This window comes from Equus asinus, chromosome 10, assembly GCF_041296235.1.
Source record: "Equus asinus isolate D_3611 breed Donkey chromosome 10, EquAss-T2T_v2, whole genome shotgun sequence".
Classification (NCBI taxonomy): Eukaryota; Metazoa; Chordata; class Mammalia; order Perissodactyla; family Equidae; genus Equus; species Equus asinus.
The window spans coordinates 35,063,495-35,083,357 of NC_091799.1; the positions used below are offsets into that span (position 1 = coordinate 35,063,495).

The following is a 19,863-nucleotide window of genomic DNA, read 5'->3' on the forward strand; positions in this document are numbered from 1 at the left end:
AAATTAATAGGAATAATGAACTGAAGAGAACAAATAACCAAATTAATAAATAATTTTTCTTAAATATATGCAATATATTTAATAACTGTATGTAAGTTTCCAACTTGCATATGATTTGGGGGCTGTCTGTATGATGCTTAGTAGTTTTCAAAGAACGTTTACATGAATTATTTCATTTCGTAGACTTGAAACCACTAGAGGACAAATTTAAGGCAAACTAGAAAGTGTGAGGCAATTTAGAATATAGTTTCATTTCTAAAAAATTGAGAGAAGGATAACTCTGAGTTGTTGAGAGAAGATTTCATGAAGGTCATGAATACTTATCTTGATCATTGAAGAAGAGAGAAGTTTAGGATTGGCAAAGAAGGATTGGGAACATTGGGTACCATGAACAGAAGGGTGTCGGCGAGAACCAGAGGTAGGAATGCTCCTGCATGGGGCCACATGCAGTGGAGAGACAGTCCAGGGAGAGCTGCTTGAGGAGGAAGATCAGGCTAGTGACCCAGCTCCTTCAGTGCGTGCTGAGGATTTGCTGTTTGAGCTAAAAGTCAGGTAGTAGCCATTATGAGTTCCTGCATGAGTTGGCAAAAACGTTCCCTCCTCTGGTGTGTAAATGCTACAGAAGGAAGGCATTAGAAACAGAGAAACCATCTCTCAAGCTAATTAGTTATTTCGATCTGAGATGCCTGGGAGAGGACCCATTCTTCTGAGACCCAAATATCAGCTGGAGCCTGATTTGAATGCTGATAAGTGGTGACATTGGACAGCCTCTGGGGTTTATTAGTGTAGGACCTGGGGCAAGTAATTTTCTTGTGTAATCAGTTTCTTAAAGTGTTCTCTTCAAATCTAAAGATTTCAGAGTGTAAGAAACTTAATTTTAAATAAATAGAAAAATATATGTTTAAGCCAGGCAAACATTATTTTTGGATTTTCTAGTATTTGGCATTACCAGAGGTTTTATCCCTCCAAATAATTAGGAGTTGACCGTCTACAAGGTGGTTCATTCTTTTGTTCAGGAAAATCTCAGTGATACTAAAGTTTTATTTATGTCTTGGATATTCTTCAATGTTTAAAACAGAATTCAATTCGAGAATAGTGAAGAGCAAGAAGTAAACCCACTAAAGCTCAGCCTTCTCACCTGGATTCAAGAAGACGTTTTCCTAGCTGTAAGCTACAGTCAGTCCAGCCCACAGTTTGTCATTCACCATCTGACTGTGGCCCCTTCCGAGACAGATGACGAACAAGGACAGCTCAACATTAGGTATTGCAACATGTGCCTCTATTCCATGTGTTAATAAGCAGATGGAGTTAGGTTTTGTCTTTTATGAACATAGAACTTCTCTGGCTTCTAGTGAGCAAGGTTGAGGGGCAGTAGCTTCCTTGTTAGACACACTTAGCAAAACGGTGAAGGCTAGTTTTGTCATGTCAAAATACAGACTAAAAATGTTTCAAGAAGTGTAAGATGCGTTAAAAACTTTAGTTCAGCTTATATTTACATTCCAGCAGGGTAATTGTTAGCCCATGAAAATTAGCCACTCTGATCACCCTTGTTAGTTATTAAAATCAATTATAAGATCTATCTATCTATCTATCTATCTATCTATATATGTGCTTCATTTTTATGTGGCGACTTCACAATACTTCTTTCGACTTTCTTTTCTATTCATTCTATTTTGCACTTGACTACATTTACTAGTGGAAAGTCTCTTCTATTTTTCTTTGCTAAAATTTCCCTGCTCCCTGGCTCTGAGTTTCGTTTTGATTCCTGACTGCATCTTTGTCACATAACCGGTTTTAGTTAATGAGTGCTGTTTGCTATAATGCAAGCCTGTCGTGCAGTAGTGTTGTTTAGACATCTTCAAGAAATCCTCAAGTTTCCGGTGTTAAAACTGGGCACCTTAGGCATAACACGAATATTAATCCCTACATTCATTTGTGATTAAAGATCTACTAGTTAGATTTAAATTCTGAAAGCCCTTGTTAGGAAGGAACCTTTCCATATTGTATACATGAAACATATTCTAATGTAGGCATTAACTCCTAATCTTTGACTCATAATGCTTCATATTTTTAAAAAGCTTTTTGTGAATATGTCTGGATGCAGAATATGTTCTAGCTGCGTGCTGCACTTTAAGTTAACCAGGGGCTTGCTTTTCAAAAACAATAATTTACATTAGAAATGTCTAAATTATGCAAGTTTCTACTTCTCCAGGTTTGAAATTTTTTATCATTAGCTTATAGAAGGAAAAGCTAGGTGCTGTCATCTCATTTGTTGTAAAGAAATGAGAAGTCATTTAAAATAGATTTCTGCTGCCTTGATGTTTGTTTTTCAAAGAGTATTTTGTTCATAGAAATTATTAATGTCTTTGAGGGATATAAAGTATCTCAATAGCTTACATTTACTACAGCTTGTGCTTTGTGAAAGGCACTCTTCTGAGTGCTTTGCCTCCATGAAGTCGCTTCCTTCTCACAATGCCTCTTTGAAGTATGTACTATAAACACCCTCGTTTTACAGTTGAGACAGCTAAGGCACAGATCAGTTAAGTAATTTGCCTGAGATCATGCGGGTGGAGCCAGGATCCAATTCCAGCTAGACTAGCTCCAGTTTCTTTACCTGTTTGTGGATAATTTATCCTCACAAAATTTGGGGCATTTGGGTTTTTTGTAGATTGGTTAAAAACTCTGAATAAATGTTAGCCTTGGCACCATTTGCTTTTATTGCTACCTCTTCCACTTCCCTTAATACATTTCTCTTTATTTATTGACTCAGGTAAAAATATAATGGCAATAACAGATTTCCCTCTTCCTATTAATGATGACCCACAGATTTCCATGAATACAGATTTTGAGCATGCTCAATTTCCTATCAATTCACTGCTTCATTTGATACAGTTTATCTTTTAAGAAGACAGAAATTACGTTGGTACTATGCATGTCTAGTGAAGGCAATAAATTATAATAAGTTGCAATAAGTTGTATTAGGTTGCTGCCAGAATAGGAGTGATGACTTTACAATGTAGACACCTAGCTTATTGGCATTGTGAGAAATAGTGTCATGTGACAGGTAATTGCTTTATCTGGGCTTGCCCTTGCAATAGTTTTTCTATCTGTCTATATCTGTTGGTGTGTATATATATGTGTGTGTTATGTATAGTATTGTGTGTGTATATTATATCTATATATGTATTATGTATATTGTGTTGAAATAGGCAGTGTAACACCAAAGGGAAATTGCACATTTCTTTTTCTGTTTTGCAAAGTCAGTGAAATGTCACTGCTTTTGAGAAAAATGATCTGTTCACACCCAGCCTCCTTTTTCACTTTTTTCAGTTCATCAGTAGCAGTAGAGGGCGTCATAATCAATCTGTGTTGCAATTCCAAGACCAAGTCAGTAGCATTGCAGCTGGCTGATGGCCAGATACTAAAGTACCTTTGGGGTGAGTATCATAATGTTAGGAAAGCATATTTATGCTTATATAGATGTTTAATTCTAGAAAACATGTCCCTATGAATATCTTGTCAGTGCCATATTGATTGTTAGGTCTTTTAAGTACCCTGGAAAACGCTAAGCTGTAATGTGGAATTGACAGGTGTGTTCTACTTCTGTTTTCTCTTGTAATGAACTGGAGTACCCTAATAAGTTTCCAAAACACATTCGGAATGTGATCCAGATTCCATGTTAAATGTTTTCGCAAGTATCGATGTGACAGTTTTTTACAAAAAGCAGATCAGCTCTTTGTGAACCTCCTCTGCCAATCCTGCAGAATCACCCTCTCTGGCTGTTGAACCATGGAAGAACCCTGGTGGATTTCCTGTTCGACTTCCTTATCCCTGCACACAGACTGAATTGGCCATGATTGGAGGAGAGGTAAGTGAACACAGGGCAGAAAAATTTACCGTTAGAGCAGTGACCCAGGAACTGATAGTATTAAATAGAAAAAGTGGGCTTTGGGGGTGAGCCTGAGTCTCTGCCAAATCTCAAGGCAACAGTGAGAAGTTATCCACTTTCCTGAGCCTCAGCTGCTTCACCTGTGAAATGGGATTAAGAGACTGCCTGGCATGTAGTGGTTGATTCCTTTCTTTGGAGGTATAAATTCAAAAATAGAAAAATACAGTTGACAGACTTTTATCACCAGTTGTAGAAAACGTTCAAAATTAGTTTTATTAATACCATTTGGGAACAACAGAAATGTAATCTCAAAAATAGTGTACAGTAGGTTATTATTCATCAAATATTAGAATGCCTATAATTGTGGTGGGTGGTAGGATACAAAACAAAATAGCTAATTCCTGTTCTTCTGGATTTGCAATCTGTCACTGTAGGTGTGGTTATCCCTTTGATAGGAGAATGAAGGAAATGAAAAGAGTATAATGGTAGAGAGAGGTGTTTGGAGGTGATTTAAGGATGGTAGCTATGAGATGAGCAGACCTACTTTTGGTGGTCAGAGAAAGCCTCTGTGAGGTGCTGGTGTGTGTGCTGAGATGTGAAGAAAAAGAAAGCTCTGTGCCCGAGAAAGAGAGTGTGTTTCAGGGAGGAGGAGCTGTAGACACCTTGAGCTTGGAAAGAGCTCAGCTTATTCAAGAAACTGAAAGGAAGCAGCGTGGCTGGAGCTTAGTGATAGGCCATAGGAAGAAGTGTTGATTTGTTTATTTAACAAATACTGGAAAATTATTGATGATTTTAATCGGGGAGTAATGTCATCTGCTTCCTGGTTTCAAAGGTTATTCTGGCTGCCCAGTGGAGAGTTGGTTGGAAAGGAACAGGAGTGAAACTGACTGTTGGAGTGGAGGCAGTGAGGGGCAGAAAGGTGATATATTTGAGACATACATAGGAGATAGAAATGACAGGGCTTACTGATGGATTGGATGGCATCAGGCTCCATTTTCCACTGGACCACATCTTAGGTATTCAGTCCTGATTACAAGGACTTCACTGTGAAATCACAGGGCAAGAGAAGTATGTAATAGAAAAGTTGGGTTTAAATAGTTGGGTTAGAATTGTTTGTAATTTCAATTTTATGTCTTTGCAGGAATGTGTCCTTGGTCTGACTGACAGGTGTCGCTTTTTCATCAATGACACTGAGGTATCAAGGTTTGGTTTGGTGCTAGATCCTTTTTACTGTTGGCTCCAAGTAATAAAGCTAACTTTCCCCCTTGCCTTGTTGTAGGTTGCTTCAAATGTCACATCATTTGCAGTATATGATGAGTTTTTATTATTGACGACCCATTCGCATACCTGCCGGTGTTTTTGCCTGAGAGATACTTCATTTAAAAGTAAGTTTTCAGTGTTTAAAATAGAAAATTGTCCTCTCTCAATATCTTGTATCCTTTGAAGTCTTTTTTTTTTAAGATTTTATTTTTCCTCTTTCTCCCCAAAGCCCCCCAGTACATAGTTGTGTATTTTTAGTTGCGGGTCCTTCTAGTTGTGGCATGTGGCATGCTGCCTCAGCATGGCTTCACAAGTGGTGCCATGTCTGCGCACAGGATTCGAACTGGCGAAACCCTGGGCTGCTGAAGCAGAGCGTGCGAACTTAATCACTTGGCCGTCCCCTATGAAGTCTTGATGAGTGTTAAGTTTGTCTCTTACTTTGGCTTTTTATCATGGAGTCCTAGACTGGAGAAAACTTTTAGAGTGAGTTTACTTAGCCCCTAATCTCAACATAATATCTCAGTTAAATCATCTATACCAGTTAGCAAAGAGAAGTAGGTCCTTCTGTAAGCAGCACATCCTAAAGTTAAACAAAAGTTTTTCAGAAAATTTTATTATATAACTAATCTACTGTTTTACTTTGAGTTACCATGTAGATACCAAACTGGCAGTATGCTCTAACTTCTTTGTCATCTTCCTTTGCTCCCCGTGGCCACCCTCCATTGTACATCTGGAGGACTCCATCTTGTGGTTTGTAGGAAATTGGCTCCATTTTTTCTTTCATTCCGTGTTCTCCCTCCCCCTGTGTATGTGTGTGTGTGTTTTCCTTATTTTTTTTAACGAGCCCACTTATTCTCTTTGCTTCTAACTTGAGAGCATGGAATCTTTTCACTGATAGGATCATGGCATACTGATAACACTAAGAAATAGAGAAGCTGCCCAGTCCTCCCTGTGTTTTCCAAACTAGTTGAGAAGTTGTCTATGTGTATATGCATGATGGCTCTGTGAGAGAGAGCAGGATCCAGGGGTGAGATTGTTTATCAGAAAAGCTAGTGGTCTTGAGGCTGAGTGGGAGAGCAAAGAGGCCCTGTTGTTAATTGCTTTCTTCCATTTCAGATAACATGTGCAGTTTCAACTGCAGTTAAAGGAGGGTGGTTTGTCATGACAGTGATTCTTGAGGCTTAGCCAATGGTGTCTTTAGCATTGCAGGCAGCTCTGAGCAGCAACCACGTGTCTAACGGGGAATCTCTGCGGAAGGTGGAGAGGGGTTCACGCATTGTCACTGTTGTGCCCCAGGACACAAAGCTTATATTACAGGTAAGCCGATTTTTCAGGCTGCGTTTCTGATTGTCATTAGGCAGTCAATGCCAAACAGAATTCTTGCAGATTGTATTTTAGGCTCTCTTATCATTTCTAGTAATTTGTTATAAGCCCTTCCTTGCTAAGTTCTCTGTTAGCTTTATCCAAAGAGTGTCAATACAGGCTCTGCCCAGTGAGGCTGAAAGGAAAGCTTCTCGTAAAAGTCAAAGTAAATACTGAGCACAATAAAAACTGTGCTCATTTTACAGTGTTGTGGTAGTTCTCTATGAAGAGTTAGGTAAAGTTGTATATCCTGGGTAATTAAATTTTTTCTATTTAATTGAAAAGGTTATTGATTTGATTTATTTATTTTAAGATGCCAAGGGGAAATTTAGAAGTTGTTCATCATCGAGCCCTGGTTTTAGCTCAGATTCGGAAGTGGTTGGACAAGTAAGTATTATATATATGACTAGTTAATTTGTTATGACTTACGTGTGAAGACAATAAGTATTCCATTAAAATTTTTAAAACTTAGAAGTCTGAAAATCCGTCATTACAGTTGTACTCAATCAGATTCTCAGAGGCTTCTTTTTTTTCCACACTTTGATTTTAATACCGTTTGGTGTAATAGACATTCCTCGTAGAAAGAATCCTGAAGCTCATCATATAAAACAGGGCTTCCTGCCTGTGGGCATCCATATGGGCTTTAGATGGCCCGTGAACCCAGGGAAATTGTGCATCAAACTGTGTCTCTGTGTATTTACCTTGGTAGAAGGCCCAAGGCTTTTAGCAGATTAACGGAGGGGCCCAAGACCCCAAAATGCCTGAGCCAGTGTTGTGAAGGATATGATCCATTGTCTGAAACTATTAGCGGGAAACTTTGCATTAATAAAGAAAGATCTTTATTAACATTTTGTTAAGAAAGAAAGTAGTCCTAAATTCTGTGATGATTTCTGTCGTGTGTATGTGGAGATGTAGTCCTCAGCCTTCTTAAGAAGGTAAATGAACCTGGTGTCTGATTTTCGTCATTCTGTGATTTCAGAGTGCAAGTCCAGTTGTAGTTGTTTGGCATTTGGGCTGTAATCTAATTATAACTGGTTTATATCATAACGGAAATGTGCTGGGTCCAGGGAGCTTAGTTTTTGTGAAATGCTTCATTTTCTGTCTTTTCACAGACTTATGTTTAAAGAAGCATTCGAATGCATGAGAAAACTGAGAATTAATCTCAATCTGATTCATGATCATAACCCTAAGGTAATGTTCTAAATCTGAGATTTACCATATTTTACTCTAGACTTGAACTAATATGATCTCAACTAAAGTATTTTGTCTTCTTTTTTGGGGGGTAGGTGTTTCTTGAAAATGTGGAAACCTTCATAAGACAGGTAGAATCTGTAAATCACATTAATTTGTTCTTCACAGAATTAAAGTAAGTATTTTAAGTAACTCATGAGTATCATATTCATAATTTTCTCTCTTCTGTTAAGGATTTCAAACAGATAAATAGCTAGATGAGAAAAATTACTTACTGTTCAGTATTTTTTTTAAATCACTGAAGCTCTTAGATGTCACATGTACTGGATTTTTGTTTTTTTCCCTCCTTTTAAAATAGCCTTATGTTATTTAGAATTATTACTTAACTTTATTTTTAGATGTACTCATAAAACTATTGTTCTTATGAAATTGAAATCAAATGGTGTCTTTTTCTGCAATGACTTTTTTCTGATTTTTTAATGAGAAATTTAAAACATATAGAAAAGTTGACATAATTGTCCGGTGTGCATCCTGTACCACCACCTAGATTTTACAGTTCATATTTTCCTGTATTTGCTTTATCACTATTTGCTGTCCATTTATCATTCATCTTTCTTTAAGACAAGTTTCAAGGTAATTGTAGACATCAGTCTCCCTTACTTGTCACTGCTTCACCTTGCATGGCATTAACTCGAGAGTATTTTTTGTGTATGAGGTCCCCCTGCAGGTCCAACTTTAGTGAAATGCACAGATCGTAAGTGTACCATTCAGTGAATTTTGACAAATGTATACTTTTGTCTACCCCAAACCCCTATCAAGATAGAGGACATTTCCTTGTTCTCAGGAATTTCCCCCAAGTTTCTTCTCGGTCAATCCCTAACCCCTAGGCAACTACTTTTTTCAGTTTTTCTTCATAGATTAGTTTTGCCTGTTTAAGAAATTTATATAAATGGAACCATACAGTAATTACTCTTCTGTATCAGTAAAGCTTTTTTCACTCAGTATGTTATCTTGAGATTCATCCATGTTTTTGTATGTACCAGTTTATTCTTTTTTGTTGCTCAGTAGTATGTCATAGTGTAAACATACTGCAGTTCATTCCCCTGTGGATGGACACCTGGACCGTGCCCAGTTGGGGCTCTATGAATAAAACATCTAAAAACATTACAAGTCTTTTGTGGACATGTTTTCATTTCTCAGTAAGTTTCTCTGTTTTTCACCTTATATAAATATTTTTATAATTAAACTGTTTTCTAAAAGCCATTTTTATTTATTATCTTGTCAGCACTCCTGGGTATGTGTTAGTAGTTTGATAGCTGGGACATGTGTTCAGTTAGTGACCTTTTAATACACACTTGTTCTTAGGGAAGAAGATGTCACAAAGACCATGTATCCTCCACCAGTTACCAGCACTGTCCAGCTGTCCAGGGATCCTGATGGGAAAAAAGTAGACCTCGTCTGCGACGCTATGAGATCAGCCATGGAGAACATAAATCCTCACAAGTATGCGCGCTTTCTGTAGTTGGCATCTTTTGAGTAAGAGAAGTGTATGGTTGTCCTTACTCATCTTATTCATCCTTCTCATTCTGGTGTTCTTCACTTACTACCTCAGGTACTGCCTGTCAATACTCACCTCTCACGTGAAGAAAACAACCCCAGAACTGGAAATTGTGCTGCAGAAGGTACACGAGCTCCAAGGTAGAGACCCGTTGATAGGGACAGTGTTTAATGGGCCCTCGACTAACATCTGGTCTTTCGGTCTTCTGGAGATCGTACTAATAGGACCAGTACCTCATCAGAGATTTAACGTGTGGCCTTTTGGTCTCCATTTTAAGACCTGTGCCAGTTTTTTTGAGTGCTTTCCTACAAAAGAGTCAAAAGTATATATTCATCTGTTGTCCACTTCCCTCAGGAAAATGTGTTGCTTTGTCTTTTAAGTTATGTTGCTAGTGCGTGGGTTTGCTCCCCAAATGGTTTCATTCTGCTTTGTTTTCTTATGTACTGACAGGACTTGCTCCATCTGTTCCTGATGCTGTGACTGCTGAGGAGGCCCTGAAGCATCTGCTGCTTCTGGTAGATGTTAATGAGTTATATGATCATTCGCTTGGGACCTATGACTTTGATTTAGTCCTCATGGTAGCTGAGAAGTCACAGAAGGTGTGTGGAGTTACTACTTTGACATCCTTTTGGTTCTTGTTCATGTGATCGTGGTAGTACGAAACCCTCCTCCTGACAGAACAGCATTTTGTCTGATGTTAATGCTGTGAGTACAGGCCTGTGAGTCTCCAGAGGCTTCTGAGCCTCATTCTCTGTCATAGTTCTGGGCTAATCACAGTATTTTGATTGCTAGGTTGAACAAGTGAAATAAAATTACTTGGTTATTTTTAAGATTATAAGCATATGTGTGAACAAATTTTCCTCTTATAAAGGAAATATAGCAAATGATTCGTATTCCAGTGCAGTTCTTTATCACATAGCTTTTTTTTCCAGTAGAAGGAGGGATCATGGAGAATAGAAGGGTTTGGGGCCTCTTGTCCCACCTCAGCATGCCACGTCAAAGCGTGTGAGCACCACTGGTCTATACATTTTTCATCTTTTTTCTGCAGCCTCAATTTCATCCCCTGTCATTCCTTTGTTTGCTCTTAGCAGAGTGATCCTCTCCAAAAGGAAAACCTGATGGTTCATTCCTCTGTTTAAAATCCTTCGTGGGCTCCCCATTGCCACTAGGATAAAGTTTAGAAGCCATAATGCTTAAAAACCCTTCCGTGATTCTGGGGTTTGTGCATCCTTCTGTTCTCGTGTCTTGATGTCTGTTTTTCTCTGCAGAGGAGGAAAGGCAGTCCTTTTGTCCCCCCAGCCACCATGTATCTTTGTAGGTAGGATTACTTCTTTCTCCCGTGGACTTAAGGGCTTCCACCATTTTCACCCTCCCCCTTCACTTGGCTAATTCTCACTCATCTAGGTTGAAGGATGCCAAGGTGACATCTTCCCAGTAGGCCATTCTTGCCTCCTTGCCCACCACACAGACACTGGATGAGATGGCCCTCATATGTGCTTCCATTGCACCCATTGCCCACTCATGCGTACTAGTCTGTCTCCTCTACTAGATTGTAAGTTTCCTGAGGATAAGGGTTGTATGTTGCTTTCTCTGTACATAACGAATTCTTACTAGATGTTGATCGATTAAAAGTTTTGGCTTGCAGTTATCCCCTACATCACATGCGTGAGCACTTGGTTATTTACTCTCTTGGGTTTTTTTGGTTTTGTTCTTATATATAGTCATCCTGCCTGATGAAATAGGAAACATTTCTTTTTTAGGAAGAAAACAGTTTTATTACCGGGCATGGCACAGAGCTAGAGATGATCAGTGCCAGTAAAAACTTAGTTGTCAGGGCTTCAGAGTTTTGCGTCCAACTCAGTATAATTTTACCTTTAACACTTGCTCATTGCAAATGGAGGGCATGAAATGCCATGAAAACAGCTCCAGTTGCAATGCCTGGCACTTCTAGGAGAAACTTGGGTGCATTTGTTGAATATCTTCTAGATTGCAACCTTGTTTTTCTTATTAGCTATGAAATAAGTGTCTCTTGTGAGACATAAGTGAGAGTTAGCCACGATTATTCTGAATGAAAGCTAATAATGCCCATATGTTACAGCATTTTTTCCAAAACTTGTTTTAGGTAGTTTGATCTTTATGTGTTATATAATATGTAATTAATATATTGATATAGTACATATTTTAAAAATCATGTAGCTTTGGGTTTATTTCTATAATATATATTTATTTTTATAAGTAAATATGATCACAAGCAATAAAGCAATAAAGTTCTCCTATTTTTTTTTTTTAGGATCCCAAAGAATATCTTCCCTTTCTTAATACACTTAAGAAAATGGAAACTAATTATCAGCGGTTCACCATAGACAAATACTTGAAACGGTATGAAAAAGCCATTGGCCACCTCAGCAAATGTGGTAAGTGTGAGGATTAGTATGTTTATTTCTGCTTCAAATCTTTTTTGGAACTAGGCAGCATGTAAGTTAAAATAAAATGTTACTTTTGATATGGACTGATTTCAATTTCCACTCCTGAAAACTTTAACAATTATGTATGTGCACCTTATTTCATCATATGTTCTGAAAAGCGGAGCATAAGGCAGATGTCTTTGTGGACTGGAGGAGCTCCATAGCTGAGAAAATAGAGCAGATCCTTTTTAGGTTAAGAATGACCATCTCCTAAATTCACTGCAGTCTCAAAATCAAAATTGGTTGATAATTCACTCTTCTCAGGGTGTTTGCAAACACCTGAGGGAAACCCAGCTTGCCTGGGGTGAGTGACAGTGCCCACCTGCTGTGCCCTGAAAGACGCAATTTTGATTGGCAGTGATGGAGTGGGAGGAGCACAGTGCCACTTCTGCTTCACCCCTGGGCTGGAGCCTCCGGCCTCAGCAGCTGTGATTCTTTCCTGAGCGCTGAGACAGGCACAGGGTGTCACCTGGGGTGCTTGTTAAGCGTTCAGCTTCTGGCTTCCTTGGAGAATCTGATTGAGCTGGGCTGGGATAGGACTCAGGCATGTGTATGTTTAATAAGCTCCCCAGGTGATTCTCATTAAGAAGGTTGAGCAAACACTGGGCTGGATAGTCATTTTCCAGGGGTAGTGTAAAATTTCCTTTTAAGTAAAACTCTGATCCCAATCAGTGCTTCTCATACCTCAGAATCTGCCGTGGTGCTTATTAAAATTCAAAATTTCTGGATTCTGTTTTCCAGTTACTCGGACTTTGCAGATCTTAAAAGGTCCCTTGTTGATTTTGTGTAGGGACCATTGGTAGAGATAAAATACATTATGTTTCCAAAGTCTTAAGTTTGCATGTGTGTGAATCTTATTCTTGCAGGACCTGAGTACTTCCCAGAATGCTTAAATTTAATAAAAGATAAAAACTTGTATAACGAAGCCCTGAAGTTATATCCATCGGACTCGCAGCAGTACAAGGTGTGTGGTGTGTGAAATGAGGCTATCCTGATTTTGCTTTGTGTGTTAGTTGGAAAGGGGTGAGGATCCTGAGTCCATAGCCCCATCCTTGGTTTAAGGTTTATCTTCAAACTAATTAGCCTCATCTTGAACTTCTTATCTGGGAGAATGGCCCTGACCTGTTCCTCTTCTGAAGAAACTACCCATGCCAGAAGCCTAGCAGTTGTCCCTGATTCCTCGTCAGGGATACCCCAGCGGCTCCCACCTGTGGTTTCCTGCTTCCATCCTGCCCTGTCCTCCAGCCCAGCCTCACTGCTGCATGACTGATCATCCTGAAAAGTGCAGATCTTTCCCATATATTTCAGAATAGAGCGATAGTTTGGTTTGTTTCTTGAAACAAATATTTATTTAGCTTTTCTTATATTCTAGATACTTTGCTTATAAGCTAAACATCTTTGAGTCTCATAACATCCTAATAGGTGTTGTGCACAATTTACAAATAAGGAAACAACGTGCCTAAGGACCTGGAGCTATAAAGTGGCCGATGTGGGATACAGAGCCCGGGCCAGCGTCACCACCATTTTCAATTTCGTCCACAAATTGCACATGTCTTTCTCTGATCTGGCCCCTGCCTGCTTCTTCAGCATCTGCTGCTCTTCCAGCCCTCCACCTTCCCCTTCCTTTAGCCCTACTTGTCCTTCCAAACTCTCAGGTTGTCTCTGCCAAAAAGCCCTTCCTGGACAGGGTACCAAATGCTGAACTCCCAGAGCACCTTGTTCTAACCTTGGTGATGGCATTTATCAAACTGCTAATTTCCTGATTTGTCTCCCCCACCAGGCCGTGGGTTCTTAAGGGCAGGGACTCCGTGTTATATTCCTCTCTATGTCCCTGCCTAACACTGATTCTGGGGAATAGGGAGTTTGGCCAATGGCTGCCTCTCTGTTCTCATTTTCATTTTCTATTCCTCTCTCCTATGCTCTCTCCGCTCCAGTCACACCAGCCTTCTTGTTATTCCTTCCTATGTTTTCCATACACATTCTTGCCAGGTGGCGATGGTGCCGTCTGTGCTCTTGGCCTTGAATACTCTGCCCTAACTCTTCAAATGATGTATTCTCCTTATAGCCCTCTGAAATAGCAGTCCCATTGCTCTCTGTCCCTTTACCGCAACTGCCATTATGTCATGGGCCATGTTGTGTTTATGAGTCATTCTCTGTCACCACAAGAGCAGGAACTTGGTGGTGGGTCTTGTTATTGTTTGGTTTTTGCTGGTTTGGTTTTATTTTTTGCATTGTTATATTATTCCCACTAACCTGAATAGTATTCAGTAATTATTTGTTGAGTGAATAAATGGCACATCCTTAGTACAGTTTTGAATTGAAGAATGACTGAATTCACTGATCAACTGCAGGATTTTGCTAAGTGATTCAGGAGAGTTTCAAGCATAGTGACTGAGGCAGCCTACTTTGGAAATTTAAAAAATGATTGTCTCTTTTCCTCACCAAGCCTACGTCTTCTCTTGTCATAGGATGTCAGCATTGCTTATGGTGAACACCTGATGGAGGAGCACCTCTGTGAGCCAGCGGGCCTTGTGTTTGCCCGCTGTGGTGCCTACGAGAAAGCTCTCAGTGCCTTTCTGGCTTGTGGCAGCTGGCAACAAGCTCTCTGCATGGCAGCCCAGCTTCACTTGACCAAAGACCAACTGGCTGGCCTCGGCAGAACTCTGGCGGGTAAACACGGTCATTTAGGTTCTTCACAGTGAGAACTCTCCAGAGGTGTTTTGTTTGTTTGTTTCTTTCTTTCTTTGGCAATTTTGCAAATAAATTTAGGGCAGCATACCTTGAGGCAGTCTCATATTCCATGATAAAAATTAGTTTAGAATGGTTTATTAAGTAAATGTTAAACTGCTACAAGAATCCGAAAGTGCAATGGCATAATAAAGAAAGCAGTTTATTTCTCTGTCATCTTAGGACTGATGAGTCCTTCCACCGTGTTGCTCTGCCATCTCTTGGGCAGTTGGTGGTAGCGGGATTCTCTTCATATCTGCATTCCATTCCTTGGGAAGGGGAAAAGCCAGAGTCATGGGAGAACACTTAGCTTTAAACTGGGAGTGACCTAGAAGTTACACTATCACTGCTCCATCTCATTTGCTGAAACTTACATCATATGGCCACACCTAGTGCAGTGTAGCTAGGTGGCCGTGTACCCTCTAAAAAGGTAAAGATGAATTTTGGGGTGGGGCCATTCAGGTGTAGACAACAGCTTGTTGGAAACCATATTAGCAGTTTTCAGAAATGTGAAAGAAAAAGTCAAATGTATAAGCATTCTGAAAGCAAAGGCAATTTAGCTGTTTTCAGGGTCTAGGGTTTGCCTAGAACAGAGGCAAAAGTTATACCAGAGTCTGACTTCTTAGAATGGTTAAGAACTGCCTGGGAAAAGAGATGAATGGGGGCTCTGGCCCTCCCAACTGTGCTTGAAGTAAGTGATTGGCTGGTATATTTTCCCCTTACTCTTTCAAGAGTATTCTAAATTATATCCTGTTAAATGTATGTACATATCTTCCTTAGTTATTTGCATTATTCTTTTTTCCTTGGGATTATAAAAATGTGTAAGATTATCACTTTTGTTTTTCTGTCATTCTCTGGTTGTTAGATCTCTAGGTTCTTCTCTTAAAGCCCTCTCAGTTTCCAAGCTGGACTCTTTTTACAAGTGTTGAGAATTCCTAACTTTAGGCCTTTTAGTTATTCATTCTGGCTCCATTGTTACTTCTGCTTTAGAAACTTACATTATTGGTAGTTTATACCTTCTAGCTCTGTTCTTAGGATCTATGATCTTCTCTTACAGTCTTTACAACTCTTTAGCTTGCTGTCTGCCATGGCTTATGATGGAGTACACCTAGCTCTTTTAGATGTTTAGCAAAAAAGGTGGGGAAGGCAGTGTGGTCAAAGATTTTTGAGCAATGCTCTATGGTGGAGTCACTTCATGTGCACTTTTAACTTCATCAATTTACGCACGCCAGCAAAAGAAAGAAAAGGTAGCTCTTTAAATAATGGAAGTGACTCTAGTTGTTTATGTCAGTGATAATATGCCCTGGAGTTAGCATGAGATGGGAGGCGTGAATCTGCCAGCCCCTTAGTCAGCCCTGGGTTCTGTGTGTCTCTCATGATGATTATCTCATCTGGGCTGAGAGTGATTCTAGGATTTAAAGACACTGCATGGCCCTCAACAGAAGCCAACTACCGCCATCTAGTGCTCAACCAAAGAGACAGCAGTCTCTTCCGTAGAGGAAAAAATGGATTTAGTGAAAGGTGTTAGGTCAGTTTCCCATATGCATGCCTTTGTAAGCATTTTTCCTGCCTAATTTTGACTATACATGATTTTCACATCCTTGCTAAATTTATATTGTAACTGCCATTCAAAATAGGACTTTATGGAATTCCAGCCTCTTTCCCTCGAAAAAATTCACAGGGTATATCGTTTGATACATAATAAAGACATTATTAATGAAACACTTCGGCAAAATAACCTGTTTAATTATGTTACCCAGTGCCTCCTCACACACTTACTTGATCTGAGAATTTTTTTTGGTACTTCCTTTTATTATCCTATGGAATAGTCATAGGAAGTACTTTTGAAAATGCTGTTTTAAAGCAATTTGATTTGAATGTATGCTCTTTAGGGCTTATCTCCAATTTGGTTTTGATTTTGATTTAAATAGTACCACCGAAAACCATTTCAACTTGAGTTTTGGTAATACTGTTCTTAGCAAGCCAACTGTGGTCAAATGCTTGTTGTTACCTTTGCAGGAAAGCTCGTTGAGCAGAGGAGGCACAGTGCCGCAGCCACGGTTTTGGAACAGTATGCCCAGGTAAACGCAGTTCCTCCCTCTAAAACCCTCAGTCAGTAAGCAAGGACTTCCTAGTTGTACCTTATGGATCATTAAAATTAAAGGAGTTGTGGATAATTAGGAAGTCCAGAGATACTGTTTGCCCTGCAGGTCTTCCATCTTGCTTACTAGACTTGGAAATCTAAACTTGAGGTATCTCTAACTAATTTTAAGTTCTGTGAGGTAGAATACCAAAGAGCTCTGCTATAATATGTAGTAGTGGTTTGACCTTGGTACGAAGTAGTTAATTAAATCTCAAGGTAGTTGTAGTTTTTAATGTTAACTTGCCAAAGTAGCAACAGTGAGGAAGGACCATTCTAAAACAAAATGAGTGAACTGTAGATGCTGTTTTGGCTTTTACTCTCACTCTCTCTATTGGAAATGTCTCTTTTACCTCAGATAGCTTGATGAGTTCCAATTTTCTAGCAGATTATAAAGATAAGTACCTATACCAGCTTTAGATAGAATTATAGGATTTATTATGAAAATAATAAAACTGTGCATTGACACTGGCCACAGACTAACAGGACACACATACACAGTTGACAGCAGGGATTACTGCCTTCTAGAGTTTTAGCCTTTGACAAGAGAGTGTATTTTACAGTTGTTACTTGTGGGCACATTTCCATAACATAGTTGTACTTTTGAAATACTTCAGTGTCTTTCATGTAATACGAGCGAGTGAAAGAAGGTAATTAAAATTTGATATCAGTAGATCCTGGAAAGAAAATATGTTGGGTGACTGGCTGAAAACATCAATGAATAAAATATACGCAATAGAGTAAAGAAGTTGAAATAGAAAGATATACCACTTAAGATGGCTAATTAAATGTGTAAGATGCCACCATGTTTTTTTCTTTGTAAATGAAGATTAATCCATATATGTATATATTTAAGTGTTATATATTTAATTGGGGTGAAATTTACATACAGTAAAATTTATCAATTAAAAATTAACAATTGGATGAGTTGTGAGAAATGTTTACGGTTGTGTAACCACGACTACAATCGTGATGTAGAACATGTCTAACATCCCAAAAGTTCCCTCTTTCCCCTTGCAGTCAGTCTTCTCCCTCCACTCCCAGCCCCTGTCAACCACTGATCTGCTTTCTGTCACATTACAGTTTCGCTTTTTCTAGAATTCCATGTAAATGGAACCATCTGATATGTGGTCTTTTTAGTGTGGCTTTTTACACTCATGTAATGCTTTTGATTTCTAACATTTCTTTTTGATTCCTTTTCAGAATTTCCATCTCTCTGCTTATATTACCCATCTGTTCTTGGATTTTGTCTACTTTTTCCCTTAGAGTCATTAGCATATTAATCATACTTACTTTAAATTCCTGGCCTCATAATTCCAACATCCCTGCCATATCTGAGTCTGGTTCTGTTGCTTGCTGTGTCTCTTTGAACTCTTTTCTGTCCTTTTTGTATGCCTTGTAATTTTTTGTTGAAAGCCTGATGTGATGTACTGGGTAAACAGAAATTTGATAAATAGGCCTTTAGTGGGCTGGCCCCATGGCCGAGTGGTTAAGTTCACACACTCTGCTTTGGTGGCCCAGGGTTTCACTGGTTCAGATCCTGGGCGTGGACACGGCACCACTCATCAAGCCGTGCTGAGGCAGCATCCCACATGCCACAACTAGAAGGACCCACAGCTAAAATATACAACTATATACTGGGGGGATTTGGGAAGAAAAAGCAAGGGAAAAAAAAAAAGAAGATTGGCAACAGTTGTTACCTCAGGTGCCAATCTTTAAAACAAACAAAAAAATAGGCCTTTAGTGATAAGGTGTGGGGGAGGAGAAGCATTCTATAGTCTATGGTCAGGTCTCAGTCTTTTAGTGAGCCTGTGCCCCTAGACTGTGAACTTCACCAGCGCTTCTCAGCTTTTTCACCCGTTAGGCGGGACAGGAAGGCCAAAGGGAGGTGGAGTTGGGTATTTCTCTTCCCCGCATAGGTTAATCCCTTCTAAAACCCATTTTGGTTAGGTTCTAGCAAAATAGTCTCTTGAGAGCAGGGCTTATTAAGAACAGCTTGCTCTGGGTGTGTTTTAAAGTGTGCCCCCTCTCCCCTCCACCCCGCTGCTGGAAGCGCAAGGAGGTTTCCCTCTGATGTTAAATGTGAGAACCTGGTAAGGCTCCTGGGGGTAAAAACTCACCAAAGCAAGGGAGCCTCCCTAAGTCTGGGCCCCCAGAGAGTTTTTAACTCTTAGCCTTGTCCACAGTGAGCCTCCGGGCATTTGTCCGTTACAGTTTAGATTTTTCCTGCCCTAGTACTGATTCCGGTGGAGATTTCTGCTTGTGGGTTTCTGCACTGGTGAGTAGTAATTGTCTGCATCTGCCTGTCTCTCTCTCCACTTTTGGGGGCAGCAGTTTGCCCTGTGATCTCAAATCTCTGACAGCTCTAAGAAGAGTTGTTGGTTTTCAGTTTGTTCAGCTTTTTACTTATTGTTAGGCTACAGTGACAACTTCCAAGTTTCCTATGTGCTGGACCAGAAACTGGAAGTCAGGTAATGTTTTTGAGGTTCATCCATATTGTAGCATTTATCAATTTATTCCTTTTTATTTTGTTGAATAGTATTCCTTTGTATGAATATATCAGAATGAATCAAAAAAATGAAAAATAAGTGTTGTCAAGGACATGGAGAAATAGGAACCCTTGTACATTGCTGGTAGGAATGTAAAATGGTGCAGCCACTGTGCAAAACAATTTGGTGGTTCCTCCAAAAGTTAAACATAAAATTACCATATGACCCAGCAATTCCACTGCTAAGTATATACTCAAGGGAAATGGAAACATTCACAAAGAAACTTGTCCATAAATGTTTATAGCAGCATTATTTATGATAGCCAAAAGGTAGAAACAACTCAAATGTCCATCCGTGGTGGCTAAATGGATAAATGAATTGTGATACACACACACACACTGAGGAATATTATTCAGTCATGAAAAGGAATGAAAAACTGATACGTGCTACAACCTGCGTGAACCTTGAAAACATTATGCTAAGCGAAATAAGCCAGATATAAAAGGACAAATATTGTATGATTCTACTTATGTGTGGTACCTAGATTAGTCAGATTCATAGAGACAGAAAGTAGAATGGTGGTTGCCAGAGGCTGGGGGTAGGGAACGTGGGCAGTAATTATTTAATGGGTATAGAGTTTCAGTTTTGCAAGATGATAAGTGTTCTGGTAGTGGATGTTGGTGATGTTTTCACAATAGTGTGAATTTACTTAATGCCACTGAACTATACACTAGAAAGTGGTTAAAGTGGTAAATTTTTTATTAGGTATATTTTACTACAAT

General features: G+C 39.3%; 1 protein-coding gene across 4 annotated transcripts in view; it reads left to right on the forward strand.

Moving 5' to 3' along the window:
- Positions 1-19,863, forward strand: part of ELP1 (elongator acetyltransferase complex subunit 1) — a 52,004-nt gene that overhangs the window by 19,108 nt on the left and 13,033 nt on the right. For all 4 annotated transcript variants that reach the window (XM_014834467.3, XM_044779086.2, XM_070519069.1 and 1 more), the window contains exons 14-29: positions 1,079-1,261; positions 3,331-3,437; positions 3,765-3,868; positions 5,031-5,084; positions 5,169-5,274; positions 6,351-6,466; positions 6,825-6,898; positions 7,624-7,702; positions 7,798-7,877; positions 9,068-9,205; positions 9,315-9,400; positions 9,711-9,859; positions 11,551-11,674; positions 12,592-12,689; positions 14,194-14,395; positions 16,472-16,533. In XM_014834467.3, coding sequence (XP_014689953.2) covers positions 1,079-1,261; positions 3,331-3,437; positions 3,765-3,868; positions 5,031-5,084; positions 5,169-5,274; positions 6,351-6,466; positions 6,825-6,898; positions 7,624-7,702; positions 7,798-7,877; positions 9,068-9,205; positions 9,315-9,400; positions 9,711-9,859; positions 11,551-11,674; positions 12,592-12,689; positions 14,194-14,395; positions 16,472-16,533 — 1,762 coding nt within the window. The remainder of the gene's footprint in view (positions 1-1,078; positions 1,262-3,330; positions 3,438-3,764; positions 3,869-5,030; positions 5,085-5,168; positions 5,275-6,350; positions 6,467-6,824; positions 6,899-7,623; positions 7,703-7,797; positions 7,878-9,067; positions 9,206-9,314; positions 9,401-9,710; positions 9,860-11,550; positions 11,675-12,591; positions 12,690-14,193; positions 14,396-16,471; positions 16,534-19,863) is intronic.